The sequence below is a fragment of the Gymnogyps californianus genome, chromosome 3 (genome assembly GCF_018139145.2).
Source record: "Gymnogyps californianus isolate 813 chromosome 3, ASM1813914v2, whole genome shotgun sequence".
In the NCBI taxonomy this organism is placed as follows: domain Eukaryota; kingdom Metazoa; phylum Chordata; class Aves; order Accipitriformes; family Cathartidae; genus Gymnogyps; species Gymnogyps californianus.
The window spans coordinates 65,153,351-65,168,704 of NC_059473.1; the positions used below are offsets into that span (position 1 = coordinate 65,153,351).

At 38.3% G+C, this 15,354-nt stretch overlaps 1 protein-coding gene across 1 annotated transcript in view; it reads right to left on the reverse strand.

Annotated features, from left to right (window-relative positions):
- EYA4 (EYA transcriptional coactivator and phosphatase 4) overlaps positions 1-13,383 on the reverse strand; it is a 49,936-nt gene extending 36,553 nt beyond the window's left edge. The window contains 3 exon segments of the mRNA XM_050893554.1: positions 659-725; positions 6,643-6,720; positions 13,263-13,383. Of these exon segments, the coding sequence (XP_050749511.1) occupies positions 659-725; positions 6,643-6,720; positions 13,263-13,383 (266 nt within the window).
- Positions 13,384-15,354: the final 1,971 nt, after the last annotated feature.

The following is a 15,354-nucleotide window of genomic DNA, read 5'->3' on the forward strand; positions in this document are numbered from 1 at the left end:
ACATCTTCAGTGCTTTTTCCTAAACTTCCCACTCCTGGATTCGTGTGATTGCCCAAGAGTCTGTTTTCCTCAAAAAAAAGTGAAAGAAATTTTCTATTCCTAACAACGCCTGTTGGCTTAAAAATTAAAAAAAAAGAGATTAAACAGTAATCCAATTTATTTGATTTTTTAAATCTTATGATATCGGAGAAGGAGGAGGAAAGGGTGGTTCATGACTGTGGAATGTTTGGAAGCATTTGGCAATGCTGGCACTGGGAGGGTCTGTGACAGGGTTACCCCTCAGTACACATCTTGCACATGCAATTGTGATCTCTAAATATAAACTGTCTTCTTCAAAGTATGTCTGTATACATTGCCAGCACTTTTAAGATGCTGATGTCTGAGAACATAATGGTCCGAATTTTTCCTTCTGTTGTGTGCAGATATCCAAGGGTATTTCTTGTGCAGCAATACTGCACAGAGCAGGATCTTACTCTGCAGCCACGTGAGGAAAAAAAGAGTTGGAGAGCGAGCTATAATGGAGGCAGTACTGAGGCTTAAGTATTTTCCTTTCTCTCTGTTTCTTCTGCTGATTAACACTTGTTTGCAACAAGCCACAGAACTGCCTACAGCCAAGGTCAATTCCCTATAAAAGACTAGAAGAGGTGCAGACACTAACTTGGAGGGATATATCTGTGGAGAGTACTGGTGCGCTGATCTTGGGCTGTAGCCACTACTTGTTATTACTGCAAAACAGAAAACAAGAGTAGAGCAGTTAGAAACATCATGAGACCAATACAGCCAAACAGTCTGAATACTAATGCAGCAACATTAGCAGAGAAGCTTATTGCAATGGACAGCTTTTCAACAAAGTAGATGTCACCTGAACTGCAACATCTTAATACAAAATTAAAAAACTCCTAAATCATTCATCGTTGTAGAGAACTCTTTAGTTGGTATGGGTGTGTCATGCTTTTTCAGCTTGACTGACATCTTTCTGAGTATATTGCAGAGGCATATATTTCGTACATCATCTGTGATCCACACACCACAGGTCTTTCAAATTTGCAAGCTGTATTAAAATTGGTAGTTAAAAAGAATCTTGTGATTTAACATATAGTATTGTACGGGATTGAAATAACGTACACATACTTTTAAAGTCTCACAGTAACAAGCTTAATTTTAATACTGTATAGGAAAAATACATTTTATATGGTGTGGCTAATTTTAGTCAGTTTAGGTGATGGAAGATACAGGATTAACTACTAGAAAACGAATACAATGATTGCTTATCAACACGGAGATTAGAACACATCCACTAACAACAATATTTTTATTTCAAAAGTAAGCCTAAACAGTCCTGTCCAGCAGCCATCAAAATTGTGTATGTCTACAATATTCAGAGCTGCATTCTTCCAAGAAAGGTAACAGAACAATAGTCATATCCCATTAAAATTTCATTCAGAAGCAGTGCTCACACTGGATTAATTCCAAGTGTTTGGAAGTTTCTCTTTCCTTTAGCCATCTGTCTTGACTAAGACAGATGTATTCCAAATATATGTACTCTAAAGTGTTGAACCAATCTCTTCAGAGCAAATCCATACTGGGCAAACATACAGAGTGTCTTTATTAGGCCATCTGCTGTTCATTCACTTTTCAAAAGATTAAAGTAGTACACAACGAAGCACTGGAATTTCTTTAGTCTAATCAATCATAGTTGTACTTCAAAGCGTACCCTCTTCCTGAGTTGTTCGTAATGGTAGTGGAAATGAACTTTCAGAATTATATGTGACAAATAGGTTTAGGTTCCTAACTATTTTATGAAACATGATATATTTCTACATCCAGGCCTAATTAACATCTTTGAGATCTATTGCTTTGAACATATGCAGAACTTCATATTTTTAAAGCTAGTTTAAATGCGTTTAGAACACGTAGGACTTAAAAGGAAAATACAGTAGAAGAAAAACAATTAGCTGCTTTTTTAAATGTGCAGTTGAGTATGGCTTGAAAATAAAGAAGAATTGGATAATAATTTTTGGAACATGTGCCACTAGATTTCATAAAAGAGTTGCTGATTGAAAAGATATTGAGGGTTTGCCTGTGATGGAAATCTGCTGAATTTAATTTTGTGTGGATATTCTTTTTTTTTTTTGAGAATGCCTTTCCATGGTTTAAGTTCAATCCACAGAGTGATCCACTAGGTATGCATACAGCTATTCCCAGAGTTAGACGAACCTATATCTGTATATATCAACATAATCAGTTCATAGAACTCTAAAGGATGCTCTTAGTTATTTAAGGCTCAAAGAGTAATTAGTCTTCCTTGTTGTATCCCTATGACCTTTCTAAAGATAAGCAATAGCTAACAGAGTGACCTTGGTGATTCTCAGGACGAGGATCTTTCATGATCTGTTATTGGCTTATTGGATGTTTTTGCTGGTACTGCTCCACTTTTTGTCTGATCATTTGCTGGATGACAGCTCACTTGATTAATCAGTTTGGTTAAAGCACATTTACCATTCCACCACACCTGACATAAACTACAAAAAATGAATTACTGTTAATTTAAATCACTTGAGCTATCAAAACCTAATGTTTTTCAGCAAAAACTGTACTGCTTGCTTTTTTATTCTTTCTGCATATACCTTATTTTATAAATTCAGACAAGAAAATAAAATACTTTTGGAATGTGTCTGGTTTTAAATATTTTTTTTTTTTCAACTTCTCTGATGACACTACCAGTTGTAGCGAAGAGAGAGAAAAAGAGGCAAGCGCCCCCCAAGTAAATTGTGTACCTTTCAAACTAAAAAGTCTGTTCCTTTCACTCCTTCCCTGGTAGCTTGTCCCATCGATTTGTGCACTACATTTTAGACTGTGAGATGTTTGAGAAACACAGGGTGTAAGACGTACCATATGAGAATGTTATGACCGAGTAGAGCCTGTGGACTATGCCTGCATCTCATAGATCAGATATTGCTGATTCTAAGGGTTATCAAACTTAAACAACTTTCACTGCTGGATAGCCTCCTAACCCTACTTCTGAGCACTGTTGGCAATGGAGGAGATGGGGGAGGCAGGTTGTTACGGTTTTTATAACTGCGCTGCTTTATATAGCCATTTATATGAATGGGGCTAAACACTGTTTTATGTTGCTTATATTAAAAACAAAATCAAAACTGTTTCTTCTCTGAAAAACTCAAATACTTCTAAGACTTCGCTACTTGAATTTACCAGAGGAATGCTCTTCAGGGCAGGTATAAGACCCTTGATTTCTCAAGTCTCACTACGGCGCTGAGGGCATATTCCAGTCCTGACTAACGATTCACAGAGGGGACAAGTAGCTGACAGTCAACTCTTACCAGTTACCCTGTTAGCTCAACTGGCCAAGGTGGCTGTGGAGAATTTAAATGACCATAAACAGTTCTGATAGCATGTGTTGCGTTCAGTATATTAACACAGGCTGGAATTTTGTATTTTTTCATTACGCATCTGGAAAATTCTGTGCAAAGAGGTTAGGTTAAAAGGATCTCATTTAAATAACAAATCACAATGTCTACACACAAGGGGACCAAGCGTAGGTATTACAGCAGTGGCGTTTCCTAACTTCACCTTCATAGCCTTCAGAAATTGTTTTCTATCTTTTTTGTGTGTAATAAATACTAAGTAAAAAGGATGATGAGAACTTCAAATGTCTCTCTCTCCACTCCATTAAAATGATAAACAGTTCTCAAATTAATCCAGTATTGTAAACGATGTAAACACATGAATGCATGCACTCACAGTACAGCAGCTGCAGCAAATTCACAGAGTATGAAAATGCTCAGTTCAAGGCTGTTCAGCTCTCCACATCCTGTGAATACCCACCCCAATGGGAGTCTGCTGCAGGACCACAAAGCTTCAAATCGAGTATACCAATATTAATTACCGACTGTCATTCTTTGAAGAAAAAGGAGGAGGAAGAGGGGTGCGCAACATGACTCTCCACCTGGCTAACCTTTGCTAAGAGGCACAGCTTCTCCCAGGGGCAGCTCTGCAGGACAGAGGAGCCGGAGCCCTGAGCGTGAGCTGCAACACGTGAGCTGCAGCCCTGAGCGGGAGCTTGCCCAATGGCCTGGGCAAGGCCACTGTGGCAACTGTCACTCTAAATTCAAGAGATCTATGTATGTGCTTTGTTTTTCAACTTTTCAATCAAAAATTGGGGTTCATCACAGTTACCTGTGAAACCTCATCTGTCTCTCCTGCCCTACACCTCGCACAGTCTGTTTGACCATCACTTTCTGGGTTACAGCCGGTCATTAGGGACAGAGCTGGCTACTTTACACCCCACAGGACTTGTTCAGCCTTCTGCTCAGCTCCAGGACATGTCACGGGTTTTGATTGCCCCTGAAGCATGGAAATCGATTTTAATGGATAGAGTATTTGAAGGAGAGGATTTCTGCAGGGCAGACTCGCAAAGGGTTCTCAGCACCAGGAGTTCTCTTTTCACCCATGTCTCATTTCATAAAATATTTAATAATATACCTAAATCCTTCCCTACTCAACAAAGGATGCTTGAGTCCTTCGGACCTATGTTTGTATAAGACAGAGTAGGTGATATCCCTGCTAGCGGCCTATATGTCTAGGCATCCTCATGAAATGAGCTCACAGGTGCTCTGAAAGCTGCAGGGAAGTACTAGCATCATCATTTTGTCATAGTTGGGAATAACACATGTATGTAACTCATTATTAGGAAAAAACGTACTGTTTGGTGTTGGGCTTTGTTGTGCATTGTTTTCAATTGCAGCTGGTTTGTCTGAAATGACATCTTTCTACTACTCAGTATCTATTGTCTTTGGCAACCCATTAAACTTCCCAAATAACCAGTTAGGTTAAAAAGTCAGAGAAATACTTTTTTCGTGAGTTTTTATTGTTCTTTAGCACTTTTTGCACAAAACTGAGCCAACCAAATTGTCCAATTTGCAAGTACCAGTAAAAGGCAAGTGTGAAAGTAATGCATTTAGTCTTTATGAAAGACTCAGTGCATTATCAAGGCAGCTCTGCATCTCACTCTGATGATGAAGACTGCACATCACCCAGACAGGCAGACTATTGATTTCCTGCTGTGAATGACCATACTCATTTAATACTTGAGTTTGTGGCCTAAACTGAGAATCACTTCCGTATTTCTTTTGAGTATGCAGGTGGCTAACAGACAAAAATGTGTAAGGCTCAAATTCCTGCCTTTTTTTTTGGAGGCACCGATTGTTTCCAAATCTCCAAAGTGTAGAGATCTCAACACTTCTTTTGAAGTCAGTGGAAGCTAACGGGTGAGTGGCACCTGGGGAAATCAAGCTGTTACTTAGCTATCTAAACCTGAACTTGAGGCTGCAATTTTTGGCACCTCTTCATGAAAATGTTGCCTTAGCCGTGTTTTACACATGGAATCCAACTCAGATGTCTTAAATACATGGCAGAAGCTGATAAAATTTCACCAACGATGACAAAATCATATATATGGTTGGACATTTTATAATCTGCAATCATTACTAATAAAATTTTAGGATAGAGTAACAACAGAGTGAAAAAGAAAAGCTAATTTTTAGCCAAGACTATTAATTTTTTTATGGAACTTGTTAGACTTTAAGTTGATGGGGTTCCTTTCAGTATAATCATGAGGACAATGTTTTCATTTTTTCTAATCAGAAATAGTATATGCTTGCTTTACATCTCACAAAAGACCCTTTCTTCAGGCACTAAATTTGTTACACTTTTCTGAATAACCAACTTCAGAGTATATCTGCATTTACTGATGCCTAAAAAACAATTCCAGAAACATACACTCAATTTTTAAACCGTTTTCCTTACACAGAAACATGATTTCCAAAATATTTTAAATAGGGCTTGACTACCTAATTCTACCAAAGTAATAGTAGTATCAGTGTGGAGTGGCAATTCCTGGCTTCAGTGACATTTCAGTCAGGCCATCACTGAACTGGTATTTTCAGATGCAGAATTTATTCTCCCCCCTCTCCTTGTTAAAATTATTATTAGCAGGATTCAGCTTAATGATTAGAAGGCAGATTATCTGTACTTTTCCACAATTCATCACCTTTTAATAATTTATAGGAATCTACTTAAAAATTGCTGTTTGTCTGCATTTTTAAAGAAGAAGTAACTGAAACTTATGATTATTTAAAGTAAAATATAGAGTTTATTTTCATGGAGAGAAGTAGCTTATGGCAATCTAGTCAGTGTTTAAACTAACACACTGCTCATAGGAATAAAAAGATTAGTACTGAAATATAACCCTTAAGATTTTAAATTTTACAAATTAGAATGGCTGTTACAAATACAATCCATTTTTTTCTTCCTAAGATCGCACAAGACTAACACTGAGAAAAATCTACAGTACAATAATAGCACTATTACTATAAGATTTTTGCATACAGTAATTGTCTTAGGCATCATGAAAGCTTCTTTAAGATCATAGCTCATGAAAATTGTAGATTTTCATTTACAAAAATGAAAAAGCTATTATTATTATTATTATTAGGTATTAAAATGTTACTTTATGGTAGTTTTTTAAAGATTGTTTCCATGCAGCGAAATGTTCATTAGTGAAGGTTATTAAATGCTATATTAATGTGCATCTAACAATACGTGATCTTATTATGGCTTTACCTGACCCAGTAAAAGTGTCAAGCGATCCTTCTCCAGTTGTTGTTGTTGTTTCACTGCTGTTCATGGGTTCTGTTTTGACTGCAAGAAGAGACACTACATAGAAGAATAAGTAGACATGAGATTTTACTTCTAAATTTATACTGGAGTCCTCATGCCAGTCTCACTAGTGATAGTCCAGCTAGAGCACGCATGCGGTGCAACAGCTTCGACCTTCGCTCTACCACCATATTAAGACAATCTACGCTTCCTCCGTCCGGAATGGTCGTGCATCTACATCTACATAGCTTTTTATCTGTGCATTCATCTATCTATTGGTTTTAGCAACTGTAATATCTTCTGGGGAGATTTCAACCTAAATCTAATTGATTCTAACAATTCCCTAAGAGTAGCAGAGAGGAAGGAAACATTAGCTGTCAAGGGATGTAGCACATAACAAAAATAGTTTTCCCTGACAAGTGAAACAATAATAATATGGTTTCATGCTCATATAGAAGCAAATTACTTTCACAGTGCCAGCATTCTGCCTTTCCCCTTCCTCTTTTACAGAGTCTGCGGGGGGCTTTTTGAGCTAGGTCACCAGCAAGCAATTTTCCATAAATGAAGAGAGAAGTTTAAAAGAAAAAAAAGCAAAAGAACTGGAGTAGGACACAAACGACAGCCATGACAAGTCAGCTTCTAACTCAGAGGTTACCAAACATTTGGGTCCACTCTGAACTCAAACTATTTCTTATGGATCATCATGCACTCTTACCACCCAAGCTACAACTGAAAGCACCACAGAGGCAATCTATATTTTATAGTTTAATATGTTACCTGAACAGACCATCTGGCATGGATGTTTGTAATGGAGTTTGGGAACCACGCTTCTAATTGATGTGGTAAGAAACAGTGGTACAGAATACACTGCAGCTTTTATTAGATGTTTGACTGGCAAATGTGGAAACCCTCAACATATTATCACAATTGCTTTGCAAAGGTCAGTTAGGTGTGTGTGGGAGCATTTATCACATATATATCAGCAACTTGCTTATAGATACCACAGGACCGGTTGCTGCCCAGGGGCGCAGAGCAAAGTGGCAATGAGGACCTGCACGGGCCACTACTGTGGTCGTACGCCAGGTATTGAATTTCCAAGGACACGGCCTGGGATTTGTGGAGAAGCCCTTGCTGTGACAGCCGTGCTGGCAGAGCCCCTCCCCGCAGGTCTAACATATGCCAAGCAAAGGCATTTTCTGACGCCTCTGAGGGACATCAGCTAAGCTGACCAAAGCTCCCGTCTGTCAACATCACTGCCTCCACGTTTGACTTCACTGGCAATAGTAAGGGGAGGGGGCGAATTTCATGTTCTGAGCTGGCAATGTATTTACAAACTATGGCTCAGATTCAAGTCACCTAACTTAGGCATATAAAAGGTGCATACTAATCTCCCTTTATGTTCAGTCAAGAAAGAGAGGTACAGCCTGAGCTGCCTTCGAGTTCACCATCCCTCTTACACTCTGTAGAGGAAAAGGTAGTGGATGAGCTAAATAAAGGATTTGGTCTCCTCGTGGGAAAAATGTCCAGAACAACACCTATAGAACCATTCTGCTATTCCTCCCTGTGTCTGTGAGCACGACAAGGAGCTCACTGGGAATTGCACAGCTACCAATACAGCTGCCTGTGACAGGCCCCACGTGAGTTACCTCTCCTACAATATCACACCCAATTTCCAGTCACACTGCTTAACGGATCTTACTTCAGTAAGTCGTATGGGATGCTGCAGATGTCTACAATTGCACAAGTGACCTACGCTGAATTCAAAGGGATGCCTGTTTAGATCAAGTAGGGAACATTTGAGAAATTGGGCTGTATTTGTCTCTGTGACAGGGAGAGTGCCCTGCAGTGTCGCCAGTGCCCCAGTGCAAGTAGCACCTTCTTACACAAGTTATATAGTTGTATCTTTCCATTTACCATGTGAGATCAAAAAATATTTGAACGTGTGTTTTTTAAATGAAAACTTATTTTCATTATCATTTCTCTTTAATAAAACTGCCACCCCCATATATTCTCCCTGCAAGCAGCAGGATATTAATTCAATATGAAATCATCAGGGAAGAATTTTAGCCACATTTTTTCAAGCTGTTGTGCACTCCTTGTATTTTGCTGGCTATTATCTTCTGATTTAAAAAAAAAGCTGTGACAAAAATTAGACATAATGAACAAAGTCATTCATAAGAGTAATCAATCATTCCCATTTCTCTATTTAAATGAGAAAGATGTGGGTTTTTTTTCATCAGATCAATAAAATATACATCAAGAAAAAGCTTAAGGGTCATTTGTCACAAAATGATTGCCTCCACTGAACCTCAGGCCTCTTAGTCATGTGGAACATGTATTGTTGCCTGAAGCATGAAAAGTAACTAAATTTGTTTTCTGATTACTATATACAGATGTCTCCATGTACTTCAGTAGGAGAATGAAAAATCATACTACGTTGGAAAGATCTGCATTTTCCCCTCTGAAGATCTTTGGTCATATTTTACTTTATAAGATGCATGTCTTTTCTCTGCAGAGTGTGGACATTTACCTACATGAAAAAACCTACTTTTTAGTACCTTTATGTCTTTCTATTCAAGAAGGTATTCCACTATTGCCCATACCGAGCTACAAACCTATGTTCAGTATCGCATCCAGAAAGACACTCCAGTATGTGCCTAACTGTTTTATTTAACAAAAACTTCAGTAATGAATTGAAATGTTTACTTTAGGGTTGTGTCTAGTTCTGGTTAATGCCAGCTGCAGTGCACTTCCATCAGCACCGACAGTCACCATCTTTTTCTCTCCCTGTCAAGCAGAAAAGGATCTAAAACAAAAGAAACTCTCATGTACTTAACTTGAGGAAAAACATCATATTGGCACTGTGTTTTGTTGAAAAATACATGTAGAAAGTATTTTTATATGTGCTTGATTTTAAACAGTTTTACTTTGTTACATTCAGATTTTATCACAGTAAGGAATTCATCAAGGTCTTTCCTCAGTGTAGCTAGAGATTTGGACTATTACCTTTCTTTCTTTATGTTGCATGTCATTAAACCAAGAGGGGAAAAAGCACAAAGCTAATAAAAAGAAAAAAAAAAAGAAAGAATTCTAACATCAGATCAAAACCCCAGGAACATTTAAAGCTGAAATCAAAATAAAAGCTGACACCAATTAAAAACACAGAATCATCCCTATGTTTCCCACATACGAGATAAAGCGTGGTTCTGATACTATTATGGCAACTGCTCTAGACATAATGCAAAGACTAAGAGTTTGAACCAGCATTTTGGACAAATACTTTAAAGACTATGCATTTAATATTCTATTTTTTAAAGTGTGGATTAGTTTTAATTTTTTTTTACATATTGAAAGAGTAAAAATAAAATGAAAAGCAATCTCAAGCTGGAAATACATTTGAGTGTTGCTAACAGTGAAGACTGCATATGCTAACAGAGCAGAGCTACCACGATCGTCAGGGACTGGGGCATATGATGTACAAGGACAGACAGAAGAAGCTGGGCTGCTTCTGTCCTAAGAAGAGAAGGCTGAGGGGAGAGCTAATTGCTGCCTGCAGCTATCTAATGGGAAGGTGCAAAGATGACAAAGAACAATGGCACACTCTTCTCAAAAGGTACCCTGTGACATGACAGGAGGCAACAAACACAAGCTGCAGCAAGGGAAAAATCCAATTAGATGTAAGAGGAAAATTCTTTGCCATGAGAGTAGTCAGGCCCTGGGACAGGTGCCCAGAGAGGCTGTGGCACCTCCACCCTGTAGATATTCAACATGCTACTAGACGCTGCCTTGAGCAACTTGATCTAACAGCAAAGTTGGCCCTGCTCTGAGCAGGGGTTGGCCCAGCTGACCTCCAGGGATCCCTTCCAAACTTAATTATTCTAAGACAAACTCAGAATACAGCTGCCAACAGGCAATAGCTTCTACCATATAAGTTCTTTACTTGATGAAAGGACTTAGCAGACCAACATGACTACTACTCTGCCAACCTCTCTTTTTCCTAAAGAACCTCTCTACATTAAGGACTGAAATTGAACACAAGAGTTTTAGGGGCAAGAGATGTTACTACTATGCATGAAGCAGGACAAGCAAGTGCAATAGCTACCAGAGCAAACGAGTCTGACTAAAAGCTCACGTAAAACGATAAACCACACAGCTTGTCACAGGAATGATTTTCCTCTTTCTTTTAGCAAGCCTTAAGGGTTTTCCTAGGAATATACTCAACCAGAAGCACAGATCTAAACGTTCTACAGCTTATGGAAAATCAGATTTAATGCAAGTAATGCAAATACTTTCACATTATATTTCCCTACTACTGATAATTAGTACTTAAATTATTACTTTCCACATTTATCTGAACATGCTGAACAGTTAACTGAGGTGACAGACTAAGTTAGCTCAGTCCTTCCTTAAACTTAAATTCTTGTAACTGAGCAGGAGCATTCACATGGAATCAGTTATTCTAGTGCAAACGATCTTTTGTGCTCAAGTTTGAACTTTTTTTTTGATAAATTCTCTCTGGATATGTGGCTTACAAATGTCAGGCTAATTCTGAGGGTTTTTTTAAAAGGAAAGTTTTTGAGATCTTCCTAACTTTAGTCCAAACCCGCACAGCTTAAGCACCTGTTTAATGGCTTGTAGTGAGTCATGGTGACGCATGTTTACACCTATGATTAATCCCATATGTACTGCAACAGTGTCACATATATAATTATTATTAATCATTATAACTCATAACAATTAACAATATATGAGAGGAAACTCATAAATGAAAACAACAGCTTGGAAAATTTGGCCGAATGTTTGTAAAGTGGCAAGTTACATGTAGTAGCACACTAGACATAAGCTTTAATTAATAATGAAAGTAGGAGGAGGAGTAGTAACAATAATGTCAACCTTGATTTGTGCTCAGGTAATCATGCAATGTTGTACCTACATATAAAAGAAAAACAAATGGGCATTCTGTGGAAAATCCATTGGTCTGACTTCCAGCAATGCTGACTACTGGCAGTTCCCAGCAATGTTGATCACTGTGGGGCTCTCCCAGTCGCTCAGAGCATGTAGACAGTTAAGCTAATTTGAAGTGGGTTAAATTCTCCTTGCTCATCAAATGACTTTCAAAGTACGGTAAGATAACTATTTATTGCAACTTCCTACCAGTTTTCTGGCTGTGGGAAAGGCCTCTGAGAAGGGGTGGAAAAAAAGGCGGGGGGGGGGGGAACCCCATGAAAATGCTCAAACCGCATAACAAAAGAACAGAGCAAACCAAGAGAGATGTTACACAGCAGTCACAGAGGCACACCACCACACACATGCACTGTACCAGGGTCTCTCATACTTGTTGCAGAAGAGGGAGTACTGCAACTCAGCAACCAGTCTGCAGTATTTAACACAGTCATGTTGTCTCCTGAGAACAGGAATGGTATAACGGTTTATTCTCCCAATGTCTGTTCAGTGTACGTGAATAGTCTTCAAGGCAAGTAAGTGCTCTTGCACTTTCAGCCAAGTCTTTTAACTGCATTGTATTGTTTTTATGAGTATCATTTTAACTGTTTTTTTTATGCAAGTACAATATAGAGGCACCTAGTTATTAGTGTTCTTTAATGGTATGCTTGAAGTTTTCCCTTCTCTTTATGCTGGAATAAGGATTCTATTTAAAAATACAAATAGGTTGAACCTTAACAGTTCAGCCCTTCTCTGCAGAGCTCTATTACCCTCACAGGCACATACACTTTTTATTGACATTGACAGATTTTTTTTTTTTAAAATAGGGATAAGTGAATAAAATGCTTTCCATTGTGGCCAGAAAGAACAAACTAAAAAAATTTTCTTGGTGCCAACTGTTAAAACAGACAGCAACATATAAACTCCAAAAAAGAGGGCTGAAACTCTAGCTTCACTCGTATCCATGGCATCACTCTCATGGACAGTAACGGGAACAGGACTCCATCTCAGAATGTGGTACCCTGCCTCCCACCGCTCCAATTCAGCTATGGCAGAATCTATTATCTGAAAGCATTGAAACATCTACATGCATGGTAGTGCTGTCCCTACAGTAATATATACAGCAGTAATAACCAGTTACTTTTGAGGAAAATCTAAAAATCTCTTTATGACAAACTTTCATTACCTGCCAAGAAATGGAATTAGCATGTTCATCATGTAAAAAAATTACCTAAGCGTGATTTTGATGCACTTCTTTTGACAGAGCTTTTAAATTAACCTAAATGGGTGTAGCTCAGGGAATAAAAGTAAATTATTACTCAGCAATGAAGTACGATGCAGAAAATGCAATCTATTTCAAGTTACCAACAGGTATAACCAAACCTTTAACACTTTGTTCAAATCAACCATTCCAAGATTTTCCTTGTTTCACCTTTGCACAGTTCTGCCTCTTACTTCAATTGGTGCAAATTGAAGAAGTGCTGTTGGAATTAGTAGATTTACACTGGTATGACTGCCATTTTTTCACAATTCTTGCTGGGTTTATAAATGGGTTTATGCTCACCCTGGAAATTATGATAAAAAATGTATATGACTAAAAAATAGCCAAAACTTTCTATGTGCCAGCAGTGTCTTACACTTACCTCCTGTTCCATTTGTTGTAACTGATGTGCTACTGAGATTAGGTTTATCCAGTTTGGAACTACCCGGCGCATCACTACTTCCAACAAGATTATGAGGACTGGCTAGATCTTGCATTTCCATAGACCTGTTAAAGAAGAAGGTGACAGTATTTAAATGCATTGTGATACTATCTATAATAATCTGCTTTTCCTATAACAACTTTTTTTACATGGAGAGTTTGTAATGCAGCCAGATTAACAAATCAATACAGGTTCCTTTAAGGTCTTCTTTGCTTTTTACCAAACCTAGGGAAGTAGCTAATAATTTGATGTGAACAGCAACAACGCCAGTATTTTTCACTTTTCCTTTAGGTATTATGAAGTAAATGACACAGGCTTATGAAACTGCTCAAAGAGCTTGTAAAAGATGTGCATGAGGGAGTGCATACATATGGATGGACGGAGGGATAAATGCACGTATATAGGTATTTCTTAGAAGAAAAGTGAAAAGTCAGTCATTACACAAAAAGTCAGAATAGGAACTTCTGCCTCCCATTAGCTGTATTCCAACCACCAGCAGTCACTGCATCCACACTGAATCATAGGAACAGACCATACAGGTGAATGAATAGAACTTTTACGTACAGCTGGAAGATTCTTCTCTCTTACAAATGCATATATTCTTACTAGCTCACTTGGTTTTTTTTTTCTTCTGAGTCATTTCTAGGAAACCTGCAAAATTTCAAGAGGATTTAGACTGCAATGGATTTCAGCGTCACAGTTATACTGGGGGACTGTGGATGGCTTTCATTCAGTGACAACAGATCTGCCTTTCTCAGACAAAGCAGAAAAAGCAGACAAGGAGCATTTCTTCTTAGACCGGTAATTGCAATCCAATTTGCAGTGTGTGCTCACCTATTCCTTGCTTCATTTATAAATTAATTACACAGATTTTTTCCACAAAGAAACATTTTTGCTATGTATAAGCAAAGTTGCCAGCCCATGTGCAACAGGAGAATCATTTACCATGTGCATACTACAAAGGCCAACAGAAAGATTGTCTTACAGAGCTGTAAAAGCCCAATTACATTGTAGAAGACTGAAATGGCTAGGAAAGAGATGAACAGTTGTGACAGATAGTTCAGTAAGAATAACTGCTCCTGTATATTCATATTCTGACCAGGAAAATCAGTGGCAAATCGTTAAGGCAACACCCAGCATCTTAATTATTTATTGCAAGTTTCACTTTGAAATTGCCTATCTTCTGTGCTCCACTCATCCACCTCTGGGGAAAAAAAAAAAACCAAACAAAACCCCACCATCTTTCCATCCAATATGGGCCTGCTGTCTGAATGTATTTTTTTCCTCCAAGATAAGGAAAAGAAAAAAACCCCACAGAACGAAAATGTCTCCCATTTTGTGCTCCTAATTCTGTTGATCTCCTGGATGCTTTAGCTTGCCTCTCAGTGCATTCATTTAACCCAAGACACAGATTCAGAGCCTTCATGTCTTGAATACGTTCCAGAAAATGTAGGAAATACTACATCTCAACTGGGAAAATGCACCAAGGCCTTACCCAAAAGCACATGAAGCAAAGAATCTCATTTACTCCAGTAAATGCTCAAATCAGCCCTGAGATGCATTGATACTCCACTGACAGGGCAGCCTCCCCAGCAGCAGTCTGGATGAGCAGGGGAAAACTGATATTGGAGGAGGCCATGCATCAGCAGGTAAGAATTTTATAGCCATATTCAAGGAAATGCAAAGGCATAAACTGAGATTTGAACTGCCTTGACCTGGATTTCTTCATCTAATTATACAGACATCTCTACACATCTGTCAGCAGTGCATTATATGTATTGTCTACTGGAAATGTGATCAGTGTTAGATGAAATAAAATGAACTCAAGTGGTTTACTAGTCCGTCAGGTTTTGTTTAGTAGTTTCTGTACAAGGATAGCAGCTAAAGGTTAAAAAAAGTCTGTGAGTTTTCATCTTGTATGTATTTAAGGGAGCAGGAGAATGCTACACAAAATAAACAATGCGTGTTTCATTGCATATACAGTGTAATACTCCCCACGTGTTCACTTAGCAGCTTAAGTGTCATGATTTCC